Source organism: Danio rerio, chromosome 2 (genome assembly GCF_052040795.2).
Source record: "Danio rerio strain M-AB ecotype USA chromosome 2, GRCz13ab, whole genome shotgun sequence".
Lineage (NCBI taxonomy): Eukaryota > Metazoa > Chordata > Actinopteri > Cypriniformes > Danionidae > Danio > Danio rerio.
The window spans coordinates 51,680,077-51,703,951 of record NC_141022.1 but is presented as its reverse complement, the minus strand read 5'-3'; the positions used below and the strand labels follow the sequence as shown (position 1 = coordinate 51,703,951).

At 35.5% G+C, this 23,875-nt stretch overlaps 1 protein-coding gene across 2 annotated transcripts; it reads left to right on the top strand.

Annotated features, from left to right (window-relative positions):
- The first annotated feature begins 2,893 nt into the window (after positions 1-2,893).
- snorc (secondary ossification center associated regulator of chondrocyte maturation) lies at positions 2,894-22,922 on the top strand. Of its 2 annotated transcripts, XM_087241615.1 has the most exons (6): positions 2,894-3,064; positions 4,885-4,973; positions 5,367-5,499; positions 9,088-9,391; positions 21,928-22,083; positions 22,292-22,922. In XM_087241615.1, exons 4-6 carry the CDS (start codon positions 9,307-9,309, stop codon positions 22,399-22,401), a joined length of 351 nt encoding a protein of 116 aa, XP_087097741.1. In that variant the 5' UTR covers positions 2,894-3,064; positions 4,885-4,973; positions 5,367-5,499; positions 9,088-9,306; the 3' UTR covers positions 22,402-22,922. The 2 variants fall into 2 exon arrangements, with proteins under 2 accessions (XP_087097741.1, XP_087097740.1); XM_087241614.1 differs by lacking the exon at positions 5,367-5,499 and having other exon boundaries at positions 9,270-9,391.
- The last annotated feature ends 953 nt before the right edge of the window (positions 22,923-23,875 follow it).

Below are 23,875 nucleotides of genomic sequence, written 5' to 3'. Positions count from 1 at the left end.
TATTTTAAGTGTGCAGTTAGATGGTCTTTAATAGTCGTATCCAGTAGTTATGAATAACTCTGATTCATTGCTGTATCAACCTGTTTGGATACTTTCTAAAATTGAAATGCTTTAGGAAACTGAAATAGGTATTTATTTATAAATCAACCAAACACATTGGTCAATTGACAATTCTAAGGAACAAACATGAAAGATTTTGTTTTTAAAATATATTTTAGTTGCAATTATTATTTATTTACTTGCAGATCATTGAATTTCTTAATGACGCTGAAAATATTTGTGCACCATCATTGTTTTAAAAAAGGGAAATAGTTTACACTGATTTAGTTGGTGTAGAAGTCTAATGCTGAGTTCAGACTGCATGATTTTGTCCCTGATTTTGATTCACCGACCGGTTTCGAGAAATCGCTGACAAATGACTGAAATCACAGGCAACGATGGGTCATCTCGTTCACGTGAGTAACAATCACACAGTATGAGCTATCAAAGACACGATCTGAGAGAAACGCAGAAGAGTCGCCGACATCCGTCTGGTATCTGGACCTGTTGGCGATTCAAAATCATGTCGTGTGAAATGTGTTCTGGTCATCAGCGATTACCCACAGCCAATGAGAGAGCAGCACTCACTAGTATGGATATCTGCAGGCCAGCAGGAGGTTTGGGGAGGAGTTAAGGGCTTCTTTTCTGTCTATTTGAACCCAAGAAATGGAGGAAAAACTAGTGGAAATTTAACAGGAGCACCGGTGTCTGATGTATCAATACCACAACCGGGTCAAAAAAGAAATAAAGTTGAGAAAAAATAGCTAATTCCCTTTATAGCCAGGTACGCAAATATGTACATTTTCTACCCCAATAAAGTTTTTTTTTTTTCTCATTATGCAGTTATTAACAAAAGATATATAATAGGTGACCTCAAGTTGTTTCCATGTCATTTCTTGCGTGCGTGTAGTTGTAAGATATATTTTGTGGACTGAGCAAATGTCTGCGATTCTTCCTAATTTAAAGTCTTGCTGTGTGAAACCATCCGTCACTGATCCATCTTGCAGTATGAACACAGCAGTGATGAAATGCCATCCTAGATAGTGTAAAACATCTGTGATGCCTCTACTTTAAAAGTCGTGCAGTCTGAACTTGGCATAAGAGTCAATGCAACTGTTAAAATGCATTATTACGTAATTGCTGCAAGACACAAAATCTGTTTGTATTGTGATCTTATGCAAATTCTTTATTTGATCATTTTATTTAAATTCAAAATTCAGACTAAATTATTGAAAAATGTTTTTGTGTGTGGGGAAAAGGAAAAAAGCTCAACAATTTAAAAGAAAAAATCAACTTTTAACCAAAAGTATGCATGCACGTACTTGTGGACCTGAATGACAAAAGCCGTCTTCTGTTGACCTGGGTTTATTTTTGGCAATAGACAGAAATGCGTTGTATGGCTCAAATTATTTTTGATTTATTAATATTAATTTATTTTAATTTATATAGCTATTTTTTTTTTCAAAAATATTTCAAAATAACGTAAAGATCATGTTCCATGAAGATATCTTGTGAATTTCTTGCTTTAAATATCAAACTCAATATGCGATTAGAAATATGAGTTATTAGGACTTCATTTCAACAGCTTTCTAAAATGGATTTTTTTTCTGATTTATTTATTTATTGATTGCTCTTAGTTTTTTCAATCAGTGTAATCTCGGCTTTATATTGTCATGTTAACTAACCATACATCAATGCAACTTGTGTTCTCGGGTCACAAATGTGTTTTGTATGATATTTAATTGTATTACCTCAGAGATAAGATTAATTTTTTATATATTAAATTATTTATATATATATATATATATATATATATATATATATATATATATATATATATATATATATATATATCCCCCTGAAACCCAAATAATTTTTTTCTGTAATATTCTATATCTTTTATGTTGAATTTTTGTTTTTTTACAATTTAGAGTTTTTACATTTTGTTTTTATTTTTACAGTATGTCCACTGTAGTGGACCACAGGACCATTTTAGTTTGAAACAACCACCACTCAGACAACAAAACTTTACAGGATATGGCTGTAGAGGGATATTAATCCAATATTAATGTATTATATATATATATATACACACATATATACACACACACACACACACACAGTTGAAGTCAGAATTATTAGCCCCCCTGAATTGTTAACCTTTTTTCCCCTCATTTCTATTTAATTGACAGATTTTGTTCAACACATTTCTAAACATAATAGTTTTAATAACTCCTCTCTAATAACTGATTTATTTTGTCTTTGCCATGATGACAGAACATAATATCTGACTAGATATTTTTCAAGACACTTATACAACACACTATACAGCTTAAAGTGACATTTAAAGGCTTCACTAGGTTAATTAGGCAGGTTAGGGTAATTAGACAAGTTATTGCATAACAATGGTTTGTTCTGTAGACTATTGAAAACAATATTGCTTAAAAGGGCTAATATTTTTGACCTTAAAATGGTGTTTAAAAATTAAAAACTTTTTTTAAATATTTTATTATAGCCAAAATAAAACAAATGAGACTTTCTCCTGAAGAAAAAATATTATCAGACATACTGTGAAAATGTCCATGCTCTGTTAAACATCATTTGGGAAATATTTAAAAAATAAAAATAAAATTCTAATATTTAAAAAAAACAAAGGAAGGCTAATAATTCTGACTTAATGTATGTATGTATATAATATTTGAAGCGCTGAGTTTCAGATCGAATCCCAAAGCACATTTGCAGCCAATCAGTAGTAAGGGGCGTGTCTAGTGGAAATATCCATATACTACTTATGGGTGCTCTCAATTATCATCATCATGTTGGCATTATTCCATGAGTGCATCTTTAATCAATCAAGTGTTTACATCGAGTAGATTGAGTGAAAGTTTACCATCATACTCATTCATCTGTTCTAAACTTTCCTTCAAGAAACATGCGTATGGCAACCAAATTCCCGTTGCGGTGTTGAAATGTGGCCTCATCAAGGCTAAAGAGACCCTTCAGAAACTCTTCTGTGCAGCTCATGGTAATTTGTTCCTGTCTGGTGTTTATGGAGAGCGGGATCAGCATCTAAGACTAATATTGATATGTCTATATACTCACTCACTGCCTTCAGAACTTCACTTTAGTTGAAAGCTTTAGTGACGGTGCATTTTTTAAGGTTTAAGTCTTATCTGATTACTTTATCCATGATTGTGTTTACAACATAACATCTACTACGGCTAAAATAAATAGAGGCACAATTTTTATATATAAGAAATGTGATTATGTACAGCATATACTAAAAAAAATTAATTTTTGCTCCATTAAACTACTTATTTAAATTGAGCTGAAACGACACAGTTTTTGAGATTTCATTGGGACAACTTTTTTTTTATGTTCAATCCACACAAAATTAAGTGTTACGGTAGCTTAATCAATTTGTGTTAGGACAATGTTTTACCAGTGAACCAATGTTTTATGGCATTTTCAGTCTAGTCCCATGAAAAAATGGTGTGATTATTATGAGGAGATTTATTATGAATTTGTACAAAGCCAAAAAAATTTTTTTTTTTAAAAAGAACACAAAAAAATTATTTGATCAATCCTGACACCGTGTGTTTTAGGTCATTGTAAACTAAGTTAACCATGTTCTAATTTAGTTTTATAAGTTAAGCAAGTAGTTTTAAGTCAGTTTAACATTAAATAAGTTCACTGGACTCATAAGATTAATTAAATTCCGCTTAAAAATTTAAGGCAGCCAGAATGTTTTTGACAGTGTAGCTAAATTAATCATTACTGATGTGTATGAAATCATGATAGAAAATTCACAGACTCACATTAAAAGTGCCACATATTCAGCAGTAAAATCATTTGCTGTCATATTATTAAACTACTTTAAAAATACAAACTTCTTTATTTAGTCTTCATTTTTTGACAATATCTTTAGAATCGTTGGATTTTACTGACTTTTTGGTTTGGATTTATTTAAAATACAAGTATGATAAGTGCTTTGTATGCTCACTTTAAAATATTTTACTTTTAAAAAGTCAGAATGTGTCATTTTTACATCAATTAAATATTACTCTGAAGGCCAATCTGATATTTTTTCACTCATATTTTGAGAAGTTATCTGAGAACAGGTGTCAAGCTCAGTTCCTGGAGGGCCGCAGCTCTGCACAGTTTTGTGCCAACCGTAATTAAACACATCTGATCAAACTAATTGAGCGCTTAGGCTTGTTTGATATCTATGTATTGAAGCAGGGCTGGAGCTAAACTCTGCAGGGCTGCAGCCCTCCAGGAACAGAGCTTGACACCCCTGCTTTAAAGCAAACACTTGCATTTCATATGCTTTGTGAGTATGTTCAATCTTTGTAAATGTGTACCGCAGTGAAATGTCCCATTCTATAATAATGGCCAGAGTTATTCAAGATGCCATTTTTGATGCTGTAAAATATTTCACTTTTCAACATTGTGTCCTTGTATATGTCTGATTTCCCAAAAATTACCAAACTGAATCATGTGCAGATTTCAGATGTCGTGATGTTTCAGATGGTTTGTTACACACATGAACACACACAAATTCTTGGATATTTTAACCCAAAAGTTGGGTTGGTTCATATTAACCCCAAAGTTGTGTTTGGATTTGGGTTTGTCCATATTTTACTAAACTTTAAGATAAGAGAGAGTTCACCCAAGAATTCTGTTATTAATGAATCGCCCTCATGTCTTTTTGTGGTGCACAAATTTGTTCCAGGAGCTTTGAATCGTATAGTTGAACCACTGAAGTCACATGGAATGTTTTGACAATGCTTTTTCGTCTGTTTTGTGTTTTTTTAAACATCTTATGGCTGTTTCTGTCTGGAGGATGAGAGAGCTCTAGGATTTCAGCTAAAATATCTTCGTTCGTGTTCTGAAGATGAGCAAACGTCTCGGGGTGTTGGACCCACATCAAAGTGAGTAATATATTACAGAATTTTCACTTTTGGGCGAACTAACTCTTTAAAACGAGGGCTGCACAATACTGGACACATATACTATTTTTAGTTTTAGTTTTTTTTCAATGTTCATATCAAAATAAACAGGTAACAGATTTTTTTTTTCTGAATAAATGTTTTTCAAGCGAAAAGGTGCACAAATGTAGACATTAAAACAGTTGAAATTCTCTGCTTTACTTTAGTCATCTTTCTCTGCTGTTATGATTTGTGTTCATTTCTAAGGCTCTCTGACGCTGTTGTCAAACTCAGTTCCTGAAGGGCCGCAGCTCTGCACAGTTTCGCTTTAACCCTAATTAAACACACTAGATCAAACTAATTATTGAGTCCTTCGGGCTTGTTTGAAACCTGCAGGTAATGTTGGAGTTGGAACTACAGTAAACTGTGCAGGGTAGCAGCCCTCCAGGAACTGACTTGGACACCCCTGCGCTAGGAGGTTCACTGATGGACTGCTCCAGCCAATAGCATAACAGCACCTACTTTGAAGGTGGGTATAAAATAATATGGTCTAATGTGATTGGTACAGTTTGGAGAAACAACCTTTCAACACACAAGTTCTTGGCACATAAATAAATGTAATTTATCACACCTCTGTGTGATACACATTTGTGTTTACTATAATCGTGACCAATGTTAGGTGTAATTATTTATAAAGTAATCAGTTTATCTAATTAAATTACTTATTTTCTGAAAAGCGAATAAGTTTATACCTTTCTACTGGGGCGATGGTTCATCTTCCAGCAGGACAATGACCCAAAGCACATCGCTAAATATCAATGGAGTGGCTTCACAACAACTTGGTGAATGACCTTGAGTGGCCCAGTCAGAGCCCAGACCTAAATCCTATTGAACATCTCTGGAGAGATCTGAAAATGGCTGTTTACCATCACTTCTCATATAAACCTGAAAGAACTTGAGAGGTACTGCAAAGAGGAATGGGCAAAAATTCCCAAAGACAGGTGTGGCTAAGCTTGTGGCAGCATATTCAAAATAACTTGAGGCTGTAATTGCTGCCAAAGGTGCTTCAACAAAGTATTGATTAAAGGCTGCTGTATATGTGATTTTTCTGTTTGTTTTTTTCTTCTTCTTCTTTTTTTTACTTTTAATAAATTTCCAACAATTTCAAAAACTCTTTTTCACATTAATGAAATGGGGTCATTATGGGGTTTTGTGTGTAGAATTTTGAGGAAATAAATAAATTTAATCATTCTTAAATAAGACTAACATAAAAATGTGGTAAAAGTGAAGCGCTATGAATACTTTCCGCATGCACTGTATGGTGTAAATTAGATCATTTCATGTTTTGATAATATTTGTCTTTTAAATAAAGCTAAAGGCCATGTTAGACACAATTTTAAAGATTAAAAGTTTAATATTCATTGTCTATACCAGGGGTGGGCAAACTCGGTCCTGGAGGGCTGGTGTCCTGCACAGTTTAGCTCCAACCCTAATCAAACACACCTGCTTATAGATTTCTTGTGATCTTAAAGACACTGATTAGCATGTTCAGGTGTGTTTGACTAGTGTTGGAACAAAACTCTGCAGGGACACCGGCCCTCGAGGATCAAGTTTGCCCATCCCTGGTCTATACCTTGAGATTTATACAGATTATAGTATTGTGTCAAGTAATTAAATTACTTTCAGACATGATAATTGGAAAAGTAATTAAAACTTTAATGATGTATTTAGTTAATGTCTAAGTATATTACCCAAAACTGATCAAAATAATATTTTTCAATATGACACTCCAGCATTATTTTTTAATGTAACATCAGCTGCAGTAAACCTGAATTGTCATTTCTCCAATATTAAAGGCGTAGTTCACCCAAAAATGTCTATTTATTATTTACTCATCCTAAAGTCATTTCAAACCTTTATGTCTGTCATTTTTCTGTAGAACACAAAAAAAGTTATTCTAAAAATTGGTAAACATTGACCTATAATACCCAGTAATCAGCCGTTTTTCATGTTTCGTGATTTATTTGTTTTATTTCACCATTTATTTGTGCTTTTGAATTGAATTATGAGATCTGTGTCTTTCTTCCAACAACTTTCAACTTAACTGTGATATATTGTCAGTGTTAGTGCTGTAAATTGCAATACAAAAACCTTGTAATGAACTGATAGTACAGTTTTTTATGGACTTATTTCTCTCTATATATTATTTCTCATCCGTTATATTATTTCAAACTACTAAAATGTCATTAAGTGTCACTTTGTTAAACTAGGTTGGATTTTCAACATCAAAAGTCGACAGAGCAGAGATCAACATGCCATAATGCAATTCACAACCGTAAATAAACAGAAAATACAGTTTAAACCAGAAGTGTACATACACTGTATAAAAAGGCACATAACCATTGTTTTAAAAAGTCAGATGTTAATGTGACTAAACTTTTTCTCTTTTAGGTAAGTTAGGAATATCAGTAACACTTTACATTAAGGTTAATTAGTTAATGCATTTACTAACATGAACTAATCATGAACAACACATGTACAGCATTCATTAATCATAATTGAACATATAGTAATGCATTATTAACATTCAAGTTCATGCTTGTTGACATTAGTTAATGCACCATGATGAGTTAACATGAACTAACAATGAACAACTGTATTTTCATTAACTAGCGTTTACTAATATGAATAAATATTGTAGTAAATGTATTTTTCATTGTTTGTTCATATTAGTAAATGCATTCATTAACATTAACTAATGAACCTTATTGTAAAGTGTGACCGGATTATCAAACTTGTTTCTGTTATGCTTAATAGCAGAATAATGAGAGAGATATTACAGAAAGTCAAGTTTACATACAGTAAGATTATTATGCCTCTGAAATAGCTCAGATGATGGTGTCAAGGTTTTGGAAGTTTTTGATTGGCTAATTGACAACATTTAAGTTAATGGGAGGCACAACTGTAGAATAGTATTTAACGAAAAGCTCAAACACACTGCTTCCTTGTGTGACAACATGGGAAAATCAACAAGCCAGAATCAACAAAAAAGCCAGATTACAATTTGCTAAATTACACTGGAAAAAGACAAATATTTGGAGACATGTCCTGTGATCTGATGGAACTAAGATTGAACTGTCTGGGCATAATGACCAGTGTTACATTTGGAGGACAAAGGGGAAAGCTTACAAGCCTAGGAACACCATCCCAACTGTGAAATATAGGGGCAGCAGCATCATGTTGTGGGGCTGTTTTCCTGCAGGAGGGACTGGTCCACTTCACAGCATAGATGGCATCATGAGGAAAGAACATTATGTAGAAATACTGATGCAACATCTCAAGACACCAGCCAGGAAATTAAAACTTGGCCACAAATGGGTCTTCCAAAAGAACCATTACCCAAAGCATACTGCCAAATTAGATAAAATGTGCTTTAAGGACAACAGAGTAAATGTTTTGGAGTGGCCATCACAAAGCCCTGATGTCAATCCTATAGAAAATTTGTGGGCTGAGTTGAAAAAGCTTGTGCGAGCAAGACAGCCTACAAATCTGAATCAGTTACACCAATTCTGTCAGGAGGAATGGGCCGAAAATGTTCTCTCAAACTATTGTGAGAAGCTTGTGTAAGGATACCTAAAACATTTGACTAAAGTTATACAGTTTAAAAGCAAAGCTAAAAAAATACAAGGGAATGTATGTAAACTTTTGATCCTAGAAATTAATAAAAAATTCTCCCCAAAAAGTTCTCTCATTATTCTGGCATTTAGCAAATGTAAATGATTTATGTAATCCTAACGGACCTAAAATAGTCAACGTTTAGTATGATTTACCATCAGACATTTTTTTAAAGGAAAAATTATGTTCCTTTTTTTAGAGTGTATGTAAACTTCTGGTTTCAACTGTTCATTATCAGATATTTATTTCCAGTGCAGGAAAAACAAGCATTCTGGAGGTCAATGATTACTGGTTTTCATCATTTTTCTAAATATCTTCTTTTGTGTTCAACGTAAAAGAAAGAAACTCGTCAATGTTTCTGACAAGTGAATGATGGCTAAACGATGACAGAATTTTGAGTTTTAGGTCAACTATCCCCCTCTAATGCTCATGTATCCCACAGACAGACAGAGTCCCGGGTCACTGATGTCAGGAGCCAGGAGTGGAAAGACTTTCCGATTTTTGCTGTTGGAAAAGGGAGGGTTGTTTTCCAGAGGAGTTTACACAAGTCCACAGTGTCCACTCAAAAGTCCTCCCACCTCCACCTCCAAACTCTCACTCGCTTTCTCTGTTCTTTCATTACAGCACAGCCTGTCCAGGAGCGTGAACCGAAGCAGGAGAAATGGGCATCAGCAGCAGCTTCAGCGGTTTATCTTCACTCGTCTTCATCTGCGCTCTGGCCTTCTGCATGGCTCTGGTGCACACAGGTAACATCACTTCCTGTTCGTCTCATCACTCAAGGCCTTCTCTTAAGTTTTATGAGCTCTTAGGAAAGTGTGTGATTGATTCTTGATTGCTTATCCGTCATATTAAAGGCATATTACACACAAAAATGGAGAGTTCTATCATTGTTTACTCTCCCGTTATGAGTTCTTTCTTTTGCTGAACACAAAGAAGGCTGAAAACCTGTAACCATTCACTTTCATTGTAGGAAAAAAGTGATAGTATGGGAGTCAATGTTTACAGGTTTTTAGCATTTTTCTAAATATCTTCATTTGTGTTCAGTAGAATAAAGAAATGTGTAAAGGATTGGAAACGTGTGGGTGATTAAATGATAACCGGAATTTTCATTTTTGGGTGAACAATCCCTTTAACCTCTTAAGAACCAAGCTGTTTTTTACATGCATTTTTTTATTTCTCTTTGCTATTTGGGCTTATTGGAACCTAATTAGAATAAAACCTAAGTATCACCTTTCATATGATGTACTTTTAGAGAAAGATTATGTCCATAAACAGTTGAAGTCAGAAATATAAGCCCCCCTAAATTATTAGCCCCTCTGTTTATCCCCCCATTTCTGTTTAACGGAGAGCAGATATTTTTTGCACATTTCTAAACACAATAGTTTTAATAACTCATTTCTAATAACTGATCTATTTTATCTTTGCCATGATGACAGACTTTTAAATGCTCAACCAGGTTAATTAGGTTAACTAGGCAGGTTATGGTAATTAAGCAAGTTATTGTATAATGATGGTTTGTTCTGTAAACTATCGGTAAAATATAGCTTAATGGGGCTAATCATTTTACCTTAAAATAGGTATTCTAGCTGAAATAAAACAAATAAGACTTTCTCCAGAAGAAAATATATTATCAGACTTGCTGTGAAAATGTCCTTGCTCTGTTAAACATCATTTGGGAAATATTTAAAAAAAGAAAGAAAGAAAAAAAAATCAAAGGGGGGCTAATAATTCTGTCTTCAACTGTATGTGGACTGGTGGTCCAAATTTACATAAAACACTTTTCCTGACTGTTTTTAATGCATAATGCATATATATATATATATATATATATATATATATATATATATATATATATATATATATATATATATATATATATATATATATATATATATATATATATATATATATATATGTATGTATGTATAAATTGAACATGTTTTGACTGTCAGAGAGTAAAAACTAAATTTTTTGCCCATTTTGGACAGTTTAAAATAGTGTTTTGGACATTTCATATGCTGCAAAGATATGTTGCAGGATGACACTTTATGTCAGCAACAAAATATAAAACAAAGTATTTTAAATAGCCACTTAAGAGCTAAAATGTGTTGTCCTCATATGTGGCTACTAAGCCCTAGGAGGTTAAGGAATAAAGTGTTAAAGTGGCCGTGTTGAAAATCTAAAAAAGGGCTGTTGAATATATCCAAATTATGGGAATGTCGCAAATGTGCATACTGCAATATAGCTATGTACATTTTCAAAGTATTTCCTATTATATTTTATCTTCTGGAGAAAGTTGTTTCTTTTAGTTTGGCTTGATTAAAAGTGTTTTTAATTAAAAAGTAATAATAATAAAGTCATTTTTATCAGCCCCTTTAAGATTTTTTTTTTTGTCACTGATTAGCTACAGAACAAACCACTGTCATCCAGTAAGTTCCTACTGTTTTGACGTGTTTTTTGTTTTAGTATTTTTTGCTTTTCTGATTGTTCTAATGTTTTCAGGTTCATACTATACCAGTGAAGCTAAGCGCTCATCATATTTATTTATTAATTGTTTTGTTTTTTACAATGTTAAAATACACTCTCAGAAATAAAGGTACAAATTCTGTCACTGTGACATTTTTGTTCCTAACAGGTCCTTAAAGGGTACACATTATTGCCTAAAAAGTTCAAACGTGTGCTTCATAATATCTTAAAGATACAGAATTGTAAAGGTACTAATGTCCACCTGTATGGTACAAAATTGTACCTCTTGAGCCAGTGACACATTTTGTATATTTATTTCTGATTGTGTATCTGTTTTGTTTGTTTGTTTGTTTGTTTGTTTGTTTGTTTGTTTGTTTGTTTGTTTGTTTGTTTGTTTGTTTGTTTTGCAACAGTAAAAGGACCGTTCACTTTTAGAAATTGTAGCGATGCTTTCTTTTGACAGAAATAATCTGAAACACGTGTTGGTTATTACATTTTTATTTATATTATTTGTCACATACACAGTCTTACACAATACAATGTGCAGTGAAATGCTAATACAACCGGCCGTCACCTTAAAAAAAACAAACAAACAAACTGAAATAATATCAATAAGAATCTAAGTTATGGAGTATAAAAATAAGTGTGGAGTTTGCATGTTCTTCCTGTGTTCGCGTGGGTTTCCTTCGGGTGCTCCGCTCCAAAGACATGTGGTACAGGTGAATTGAATAAGCTAAATTGGCCGTAGTTTATGTGAGTGTGTGCATAAGTGTGTAAGGATGATTCCCAGTGTTGGGTTGTGGCTGAAAGGGCATCCACTGCATAAAACATGTATTGGATAAGTTGGTGGTTCATTCCACTGTGGCGACCCCTGATTAATAAAGGGACTAAGCCGAAAAGAAAATTAATGAATGAATTAAATATTTAAAAGTTTAGATATAAAGAAATTTGGCTGTATAGAAAATAGTATACAATATATTAAAAGAAAATCCTAGCTATACAAACTAAAGTAGAAGTGTTTCTAATAAAGTGCATGGTGCATACGGAGGAAAGTGTATCCTACGGATGCAAATGCTGGTTTATCAATCCCACTCACTTGCATGAGGCACATTTAGAACTACACAATATATGACCGGGGGCTGTGTAAATGTACATGAATGTGCATAAATGTTATTAATAATTGTAAATATTGTATTGAATATCACAAAAAAAGCATCATATATGACATTATATAGCATTTTCGCAAAACCATTTTCTTCAATATCACACAACGCTAGTTCAAAGGAAGCTAAAATCTGCATAATCGTGCAGACGTGTCGTTTCCGCCATGTTGACCATCATTGTATTGCAAGGCCCCTTTCAGGCTTCTCTGAGCATGAATGTGGGCTGTTCGAAATTTTCATTTTTGCATTTCCATGTGAAACACAAAGCTCATTATTGGGGAAAAATCATAGTTTTTATTTTAAAAAGCCAATTTCAACATTCTACACATTAGACTGAATCAGTCCCAGAGTGAAGTCTTCACAGTGGTGTTTGTGCGCAGACTGAAGCGTCATGTGTGTCTGCAGTGACTCAGACTTCGTCTCGTTCACAGCCTGCTGTTGAAGCTCAGTTTAGTCTGGAGTTCAGTGTGTACAGGGACAAAGAGTTAGTTTGTTAGACATTGATGCATAAGACGAGCCTAAAACAAGCGTCACTCATTCATTTATTTATTTTCTTTTCGGGTTAGTCCCTTTATTAATCTGGGGTCGCCACAGCGGAATGAACCGCCAACTTATCCAGCATATGTTTTATGCAGCAGATGCCCTTCCAGCTGCAACCCATCACTGGGAAAACAAGTGTAACTGATTTCAGTAAAAAGTGTATCTTTAATGACACCATAAAAGAAGAGATGCCACAATCCGCTGTGTAAAACATGCCGGAGTAGTTGGCGGTTCATTCCGCTGTGGCCACCACTGATAAATCAGAAACTAAGCTGAAGGAAAATGATTAAATGATGTGTTACAGAAAGATGTGAGCAACTGGTGATTTTATTATTTATTTTTTATTTGCAAAAAATCCTCAATATTGATTAATATGACGGAATTTTCTGTTTTGACGATTTCCAATTCATAACAGTTTGTGTGCTAATATTTTGCTGAATAACTCTCTTTTTTTTAACTCTTTTTTAACTTTCTAAAATTTTTTTTGCAACAAGTAAATGCTATTTTTCTCTTTACATTAAAAAATCTGCATTTTAGCTCAGTGTTAATGTACATTTACAATACTTTATTACATTTTCTTGCAGTTTCCAAGTGAACATAATTTTTCTTACAATATTGACTGTATTCTTCAATGCGGAGGTGCGCTCGTTTTTGTGATGGTTTCAAAACTTCCGATTTAGTTGCCTATGGGAGAAATGACTAGAAAAACAGACCAACGACTTGCTCTACAGACAAATGTGTGTAGGACTATACATAAAAAGTTGAATATTATAATAAGAAAATATGAGTTTGCAACATCAAGCGGCAGAACGAGCTGTTTTTAACATCTAAAAAATGAGATTGGAAGTCTTGAGCCAAAAAATCCTGAGGGCTGGGCTCGCTTGTTTGTCAATAATAAGGTCAATCCTCAAGATTTATATATTTTTCTACCTTATTTTTTCAAAGTAGAAAGGCTGACATGGAGTTTTCCTGCAAAACATGATCGTCATCTTTCTTTTACTTTCTTTGAATTTTTTTTAGTGTCAAAGTGTTCAAATTCTAGATACAATTTGTGATATAATCATACGATTAAATAAAAAAATAATCATATCTCTGTGTCAGACTGAGGCCCCAATTACACTAATAAGTTTTAGTTTTAAAACGCATAAGTTTTGCAACGGTTATGCCATCCGTTCACACTACGCCAGAGATTTCGAGCAGCTAAAACAGCATTGTGGAAACGCTGAAGGGACTGTTTTCATTTTAAAACGCTGCTGCTCCGTGTTAGTGTGGATTGTGGAAAACGGAGACATCTGAAAACAGAGGCGGAGCTGCAGACATTCGCCTCTCTGATTGGGGCTTTTTCCTCAATATTAAGTAGCCTACACACAGTTCAGTCTCGCATACTCTCCTTGTAAGTTCAGACTTCGCAAGTTTGATATGGAAAACAAACTCTCGAGGACACATCGGGTAAATCTTCAAAGAGAACAGTGTGCTTTATAACCTCATTCCCATCACCCTGGCTGTGTTGTTTTACTTTCTTAACATTAAAATGAAAACTGATATGAGGAACTGCCTATTTTCATTTTGATATTAACTTACAGACAGCAGAAAATGTTGAGGCGTCGTGTAGCTGCGTAGTTATATGAGCGTCATCTTCACTGTATGCATATTTATAACAAAATGGAGCCTATGATATTACAGCCTCCATTTATTCTCACTAAAAATATGAAACATACTCTCTCTTTTGCTGAATATTGGTTATAATAATCAATAATGGCTATTATAATTGTATATCATACAATATAAGTTTATACATTATGGGAAATAAAGGCAAGCGATCAGTCAAATATGCTGAATCAGTGTACGCGGTTACATTAATTGACACATTAACTTATCTTTGCACTCTGCCAAAACACGTTACCTGAGAACAAAATAGATTCAACAGACCAACAGACCGGAGAATATGTCATTAGATAGAGACAACAAGATATATTAAATATCACATTTAACAAATATATAATAAAATATCAAATAAATCAGTTAATAGAAATGAACAGGGTGGCTAATAATTCAGAGGGACTAATAATTCTGACTTCAAGTGTGTGTGTGTGTGTGTGTGTGTGTGTGTGTGTGTGTGTGTGTGTGTGTGTGTGTGTGTGTGTGTGTGTGTGTGTGTGTGTGTGTGTGTTTATGACATATCAGGACACAAATATATATAATGACATAGGTATGACACCGGTATTACAAAAAGGAGGTGAAATATGAGGACAGTGGTGACGTTCTCATTTCTCAAAATGATTATTAATCTTACAGGATGAGTTTAATCAGAGAGTAAAGCTGCACACAGTCTCCTGTGATGGTTGGGTTTAGGGGTGGGGTGAGGGCAATATAATATACGGTTTGGACAGTATAAAATGAATGGAAACCTATGTAATGTCCCCATTTTTCACAAAAACAAACATGTGTGTGTGTGTGTGTGTGTGTGTGTGTGTGTGTGTGTGTGTGTGTGTGTGTGTGTGTGTGTGTGTGTGTGTGAACATCTAAAAATGCATTTTATGGTTTCACGGCCCTTTATAAGCGCCAGATATACTTTAACAGAGTGTGTAGCAGCTTGTCCCCAGTTTTACCCATTCTGAGCGTCAGTGTGAGGTAAAACGAGGACACAGTGTGTGTGATTCTGCTGTCTGCATGTTGTCATCTCACTGTTGTGTGTTAAAAGGCAAGAAATCCAGACAACGTCCTTGGCCCTGTCCTGTCGCCAAATGTTTAAGCAGTACATCATAAATATCCAAGCAAGCCATGAAGTAACAAGCAAGAGCGAAAAAGGGTGTACAGTTGAAGTCAGAATTATTCGTCCCCCTGTATATTTTTGTCCACAATTTCTGTTTTACGGAGAGATTTCTTCAACACCTTTCTAAACATAAGAGTTTTAATAACTCATCTGTAATAACTGATTTATTTTATCTTTGCCATGATGACAGTGAATAACATTTGACTAGGTATTTTCAAGACACTTACAGCTTAAAGTGACATTTAAAGGCTTAACTAGGTTAGTTAGTGTAATTAGGCAAGTCATTGTATAACTGTTTTATTCTGTAGATCACAGGTGTCAAACTCCGTTCCAAAAGGGCCGCAACTCTGCACAGTTTAGTTCCAACCCTTATTAAACACACCTGATCAAACTAATTGAGTCCTTCAGGCTTGTTTGAAACCTACAGGTAAGTGTGTTGGAGCAGGGTTGGAACTAAACTGTGCAGGGCTTCGACCCTCCAGGAATTGAGTTTGACACCCCTGCTGTAGACAATCACACAAATATTGGTTAAGCGGGCTAATAATTTTGACCTCAAAATAAAAGTAAAAAAATTAAAAACTGCTTTTATTCTAGCCGAAATAAAGCAAATAAGACTTTCCCCAGAAGAAAAAATATTATCCAAAATACTGTGAAAATTTCCTTGCTCTGCTACACATCATTTGGGAAATATTTGAAAGAAATCACAGGAGGGCTAATCATCCTGACTTCAACTATATGCCTTGAAATCAGGAGGTCAGATGCGCGCGTGCTGACGCCGGGTCTGCGTGCTTTTCCACAGACTGCCTTCATAAACAAGCTTGTTTAACTTGCAGTTTGCTGGCTGTGTTTGGGCCGTTGGTGCTTCTCTGACCACACAAGCGCCCTTTTGTAGAGCGCAGTGAAGGCCTCATTGATGTATCGCTGGCCTTCAGCCCCTACAGCCTGCTTAGAGTCAGGAAAGTGTGTGTCTTGCTGAGCAAACAGTGCATTATCACAAATACTCATGCCATGGCTTGGGGACTCTAAATATTAACCTTTTATTTTAGGATTTTGGGGGGAGATTATGAGTATTTTCGAGTGTTTAATTGCGTGGAAAGGTGGTAATGTGGGCGCTGCGTGTCAATATCGCAATGTTGCTGTTATTATTAATATTGTTATATATTTAAAAATCTAAATCTAATTGGGTATTCAATACATAAATGAGTGCTCTGTTATTTGTGTGTGTGTGTGTGTGTGTGTGTGTGTGTGTGTGTGTGTGTGTGTGTGTGTGTGTGTGTGTGTGTGTGTGTGTGTGTGTGTGTGTGTGTGTGTGTGTGTGTGCTTGTTGGGTTTATTTTTACATACTAAAGTTTCTTTTTGTTAATACTCGGATTTACTGAAAAGTATCTAAGGTTACTATTAGGGGACTCAATCATGTAGCTTGTAGCTTCAACTTCTTTAAAATATCATTCTATTTTTTTAATATGTCTTTTTATGTATTTTATTTTATGTATAGCCATTATTATCTGTGTGTGTGTGTGTATATATATATATATGTGTGTGTGTGTGTGTGTGTGTGTGTGTGTGTGTGTGTGTGTGTGTGTGTGTGTGTGTGTGTGTGTGTGTGTGTGTGTGTGTGTGTGTGTGTGTGTGTATGTGTATGTATGTGTGTGTGTGTGTGTGTGTGTGTGTGTGTGTGTGTGTGTGTGTGTGTGTGTGTGTGTGTGTGTGTGTGTGTGCTTGTTGGGTTTATTTTTACATACTAAAGTTTCTTTTTGTTAATACTCGGATTTACTGAAAAGTATCTAAGGTTACTATTAGGGGACTCAATCATGTAGCTTGTAGCTTCAACTTCTTTAAAATATCATTCTATTTTTTTAATATGTCTTTTTATGTATTTTATTTTATGTATAGCCATTATTATCTGTGTGTGTGTGTATATATATATATATATGTGTGTGTGTGTGTGTGTGTGTGTGTGTGTGTGTGTGTGTGTGTGTGTGTGTGTGTGTGTGTGTGTGTGTGTGTGTGTGTCAGTGTAGGGCCTTTTTTGCTGACAATACAGCATCAATTTATCTTTGGAATGACAGATACAAGTCCATCAAAAAGATTTTAAGCCTTTCTTCTTGTAGAATAGTGGCAAGGTCACTGTGTTGCTGGTGGGAAAATGTTTTCTGACTTGCTCCTCCAAAACACCCCGAAATAGCTCAATAATGTTTATATCTAGTGACTGTGCAGGCCATTGGAGACCATCAACTTTACTTTCATGTTCATAAAACCACTCTGTCACCAGTCTTGCTGTGTGTACTGGTGCATTATCATTCTGATCATTTGGATGATAATGATTGATTATATCCAATGCGTAAGCTAAGAGGGGATCGTGCTTTCGCTGTGGCGGGTCCTAGATTTTAGAATGATTTGCCGCTGCCCATTAGACAGATCTCTTCCGTGTTCTCATTTAAGTCTGCTCTTAAAACTCATTTGTTTTTGTTACCATTTGACACCTGATCTTAATACCTGGTTATTTTGATTTATGTGCCTTTTCAGTTAGTTTAGCTCTTTTTTTATCTTGTATTTTATATATTTTATAGACTGTTATGCTTATTTTGTTGTATATTTTCTGTACAGCACTTTGGCTCACTTCAGTGTTTGTAAAGCGCTCAATAAATGAATCTTGACTTCATACACAGCACCGCCTTCAAGATACAATGTTTGAACAATTGGGTGCACATAGTCCTCTACAATGGTTCGGTAGTCCTTGGTAGTGACATGTCTATATAGCAAAAGTGATGGGCCTAGGGCAGGGGTGTCCAAACACGGTCCTGGAGGGCCGGTGCCCTGCATATTTTAGTTACAACCCCAATTAAATAAACTTAAACCAACTAATCAAGCTCTTTCTAGCTATATTAGAGACTTCCTGGGAGGTATTGGAGCTAAACTATGCAGGACACCGGCCCTCCAGGACCGAGTTTGGACACCCCTGGCCTAGGGAAATGCCATAATATTGCTGCTCAAACACCCACTGATCCACCCCATCCTCTACTCTGGGCATGCAACAATCTGGGTGGTATACTTCTTTGGGGCTTCTCTACACCGGAACTCTCCCAGATGTTGGAAACAGGGCAGGCGCGTCCGGCCGCCTAGGGCGGCAGAATAGAGGGGGCAGCGTCCCCGACACCACCCTCACCACCCGCGCCCTCAGTTACATACGCGTCTAGGGCGGCAGAATAGAGAGGGTGGCATCCGAGACACTACCACCTACGCCCTCAGTTATATCCGCGCCCCGACACTACCCTCACCACCACAACCTTAGTTATATCCGGGTCTAGGGCGTCAGAATAGAGAGGGTTGGGGTTGAGGGCGGCGTGACCGTCCTTTGCCTAGAGCAGCAGTTCAGCTTGCTCCGGCCCTGGTGGGAAAGACAGTGAAAGTGGAATTATCATAGAACAATACATGTTTTACATTGTCCACTGCCTCTGTTAAGCATCACTGGGGAAATATTTTTTAAATAATTTAAATAAGAACTTTGACTTCGACTGTATACATTTATAAAAATTCCAACTCACAACCTTCCCTCTATTCCTTACATGCTACATTTTTTACATCCAACTCTTTGAGTAATTTTGACCGGTCAGCTCAGGCTAGGTTTCCTGCTCCTTATAAAATAATAATAATAATAATAATAATAATATTGCATTTTGTTTGTAATCTGCTTTTGCTGAGACCAAAGTGTTCCCATGTCGATTTTAGTCCCTTTACTTTAGGGTCAGAACCTTTGTCCATGCGGTGCCCTCAGTGACCGATGGGCAAGCAGCACCATAGGAAATGCGCTGTGGAGTCATTGAATATGGTGTAGGTGAGAAAAGTCTCATGTGTGTTCGAGGACTGTGGCAGATGAGGAATGTCAGTGCGAGATGTGAGGGGGAAAAAAAAAGAGGGACCGGATGCCTGTAGTGAGAATCCAGTGCTAATCCTCTATAAAGACGCCCATTGAGTCATACAGAATCTGACAAACATTTGCCACTTTATTAGCCCTGTGTGCTCTTAATATTCAGGAACGGAAGAAAAAAAATCCGGGTCACTTTAGCAAGTACCAAGGATTAATACTTTCTTAAAGGGATAGTTCACCCAAACATGAAAATGTGCTAACTATTTGCTCTCCCTCAAGTGATTTCAGAGCACTAAGGTGTTTTTTTTTCTGTTAAACACAAAGTAAGTTATTGTAATGTTTATTTTGCTAGCACAAATTGTCAGACTCAACAGCGCAGTATGTAATTTTGCCACTAATGGGCACGTATTCACAACAAACAAAGGCATAGTTTGATATTGCTATTAATGAGTGTGGAGTCATGGGAGTTGTAGTCTTCATTTTATCCCACAGGAATCAAGTTGGTGGATGAGCTACAGATTTCGACACCATTTATCATGGTAATATGAAGCAGAGTAATGCTAAAAGCCGTTTAAGTGTGTAAGAATTGAAATATTACAAATATTCTGATATCTTTGACAATTCAAAACATGAGCTGAAGACAGGGCCAATGGACTCCACAACCCACCAGGGGGGAATGCGTGAAAAACCAGTTCCTGCTGCATTTGCATCTGACTATGCTGAGACTCAGCTTCATCCCCCCAACTCACACATATGGTCATTTCAATGTTTGAATGTTCTAGAATTAACCAAACTGACTTTAACCATCACGTCAGGTTCACCATTTTGTAGGGTCCAGCCAGTTGATCCAATGACGGTATCCAATGGTGGATGAAGGTTCACTGCATGTTCGGTCTTTCCAGTGCACAATGTTGATTTATATTAAACTTAACTCATATCTGACTCCAATTTTAGTATGAGATGGTTTAGAATATTAATATGTTTATCCTCGTTTTATCTGACTCCAATTATAAAACATTGAGATATTATTTTGTTTCCTTTCACATTATTTTAGATTATGATTGAATATTCTTTTGATTTGTTATTATACCTTATTCTCATTTACTCAGATTCCGATAGCATCTCGAGTCTTGCACCGGCCGGGTATACAATCTCTTAATACAAGCTTGTCAGTCTTGGTCATTAAACAGAGGCGATTAACCACTCTCCTAAAAAGGCAGAACCCTACTAACTCAATTTAGGAGATTTTTATGTGGTCCCCATAGATCTGTTATCTACTTAATCAAGACAAAGTATTTTAATAATAATCGCGCAGGATTATACTATTGTAGATGAAGGCCTAAATATCCACATTTAAAGTAGTTTCAACAATATTTTGTTGTTCTAAATAGTTGGCCTTTTACAGTCCAAGTATACATGAATAAATGCCAATTTGTTAGTCGGATCTCTACCAACATTGTATAGCGTGCCACGCTGCTCCGTCTAACATGTTTTAGTCCGTTACTAACCTGTACAGTGGCTTGTAGTGCTATGGACAACAACATGTGAAACGAAAGTGCTAAAGTCATTGCTGATAAAAGACCAGAGCGGCGTGACATAGCAGAGCTCTTAGTATTCCGCATTCCACGGCTTCCACCATTTTTCTGCTTGTTATCACATAGAGAAGAAGCAGCACATCTATCAGCCTATTTACATTTACCATTTACTTCTGCTCTGGAATAGAAATCCTTCTCTGATGACATCAGTTTGACGGATTGGGTGAAATGCTTAGCCACGCCCCTCCAACTATTCTATCTATCTATCTATCTATCTATCTATCTATCTATCTATCTATCTATCTATCTATCTATCTATCTATCTATCTATCTATCTATCTATCTATCTATCTATCTATCTGTCTGTCTGTCTGTCTGTCTGTCTGTCTGTCTGTCTGTCTGTCTGTCTGTCTGTCTGTCGGTCTGTCTGTCTGTCTGTCTGTCTTTCTGTCTGTCTGTCTGTGTCTGTCTGTCTCTCTCTCTCTCTCTCTATCTGTCTGTCTGTCTGTCTGTCTGTCTGTCTGTCTGTCTATCTATCTATCATCGTCTGTCTGTCTGTCTATCTATCATCTGTCTGTCTATCTATCTATCTATCTATCTATCTATCTATCTATCTATCTATCTATCTATCTATCTATCTATCTATCTATCTATCTATCTATCTATCTATCTGTCTGTCTGTCTGTCTGTCTGTCTGTCTGTCTGTCTGTCTGTCTGTCTGTCTGTCTATCTATCATCTGTCTATCTATCTATCTATCTATCTATCTATCTATCTATCTATCTATCTATCTATCTATCTATCTATCTATCTATCTATCTATCTATCTATCTATTTTGCCTTTTAAATGTTGTAATGTGAAAATATCTCATCAGACCTCTGCGAAACCTGTATTTAGTTTTGTTGCGCTGATTCACCTTTATTGTTTTCCTCCATCAGAAACAGTGGCTGATTCCTCCCCAACATTTCAGAAAGACGACACAGTCTCCGGTGATGGAAGCTTCGATGTGACGACAAAAGCCCACGAGCTCATAGAGAGCACCGTCATCGCCGATTATGAGGACAGCACACACATAATAACCCTGGAGGAGGAAGGTATAAAATCAGACACGTGTGTAAAGAGAAAGTGCCCCTTTTTCTGGGCAGTTTTATAGTATTATATTGTAATGTAGTATATAATGTATTAAATGTAATATTTGTATTTCTATGGTGGCTAAGAGACCTCAATTGCTCTTAATTATGTAAGTCTATCATGAAAAGAACTTGCTTTATGTTATTAATATCCATATTTTTCTGTTTTCAGTGGTTTTGGGGCCCGGTGCCATCGCAGCTATCGTCATTGCAGTTTTCCTCGGAGCGTCTGTTCTTCTGGCTCTCATTGTGATCACGCTCAGAAAATTCACCGCCTCCTAAGAAGAGACATTTGTGTGTTTTGATTCTTCTCTTCTTCAATCCCATCTCTGCCCTTGCTTTCTCTCCTCCGTCTGAACTGTAGTGTCTCATTGGTGGCAGGTCCTTCATGAAGTGGCGGTTTGCAGCTGCTCTCTTCTTTCTCCAGTATATCTCCAGAGCAGTTGCGGTCAAAATTAAATGTCACCATAATATCAATGTTGATATAGTCTTTTAATTAGGAATACATTGGAAAGTTGTAGGAGTTATAATTATTGATATTAGTGCCATGCAGTTTAGATCCATTTTTGTGCAACTAGTTTTCTAGCTTGCAGCTCTCTTTTTGTCATTGTAGCTGATTTGTGTAAAATGATTATGTTGTTTGAGTCTAAGATAAAGTATGTGTGTGTTGGGGTGTGTACAGGTATTTAGAGAAAACAGAGCAGCCTTTAATGTTTGAATTGAACTTTTATACCTAAACTGATGAATTTTTAGGTCACCTTGTGATTGTTTGCTGACCAGATAAAAACACCATTTTTAAACCTTCAAGAGTGTTTTTTTATGAAATTATTCATTGTTTGTTATTGCATAGAAAAATAAAAAATGGTTCACATAACCTTTTAAGTAAAAATGTAACTATCCGATCAGCAACTTATGGGGGGAAAGTTTTCAATGTTTTATCATATTTTTTTACTATTTTTGACCGATTTAGAAATTCTTAAAAATAATTACAGTTTTTCTTAGTCGCTTTGGTGCATTTCTCACTACACTATTTACATTTGCACATCAGGTAATGCATTTCTCAAAACAATTAGTCATTTGTGCACATCATAGTAGCGGTTTCTCATTCCTTCTAACAAATTGCAAATGCTTTCGGACATGCATCAATTGCTTTTATACAACTCTGCTATTTATAACATTATCATTTGCTTATGTCATGTCAGTCAAAATTAACTTGTCAAAGCTGAATAGTCATCCCATATAAAACTAATAGTCCTCATTTCATTATTTGAGTAATTACATACAAAAATTATGAACTAGTTGTCAAAATCTGTCAACAATTATTCAGAAAATCTCTTCTAAATTGAACAATTTCATGAATGATTTACAGACATGTGTATGTTGTAGGTTCAGTTCCAATATGTTCTGCTATATAGTTTACAGATGTGCCCAGCTTTACCCAAAGGAAGCTTATGCTTGTTGTAAATAAGGGTGTATTTATTCTTTTGCACAATGCTGTGAATAAATTAGAATTGCAACAAGCATATTGACCTTATTCTCCGCAGAAGAGCGGGCGCTGCCATTTGAACCTTTTTGGCACGAGACTTCCGGTCTCATTCACTTCCATTCATTTTTAGACATTAAAAACTGCTCGTTTCGCTGTTTAATGTTGCAAACTGATATTTCCTTGTTATATTATTCTACTTGGTCTGTATAGTCATGCAAACATTTGTTTGTAGAGCAAGTAGTTTGACCGTTTTTTGCCGTTTATTATTCC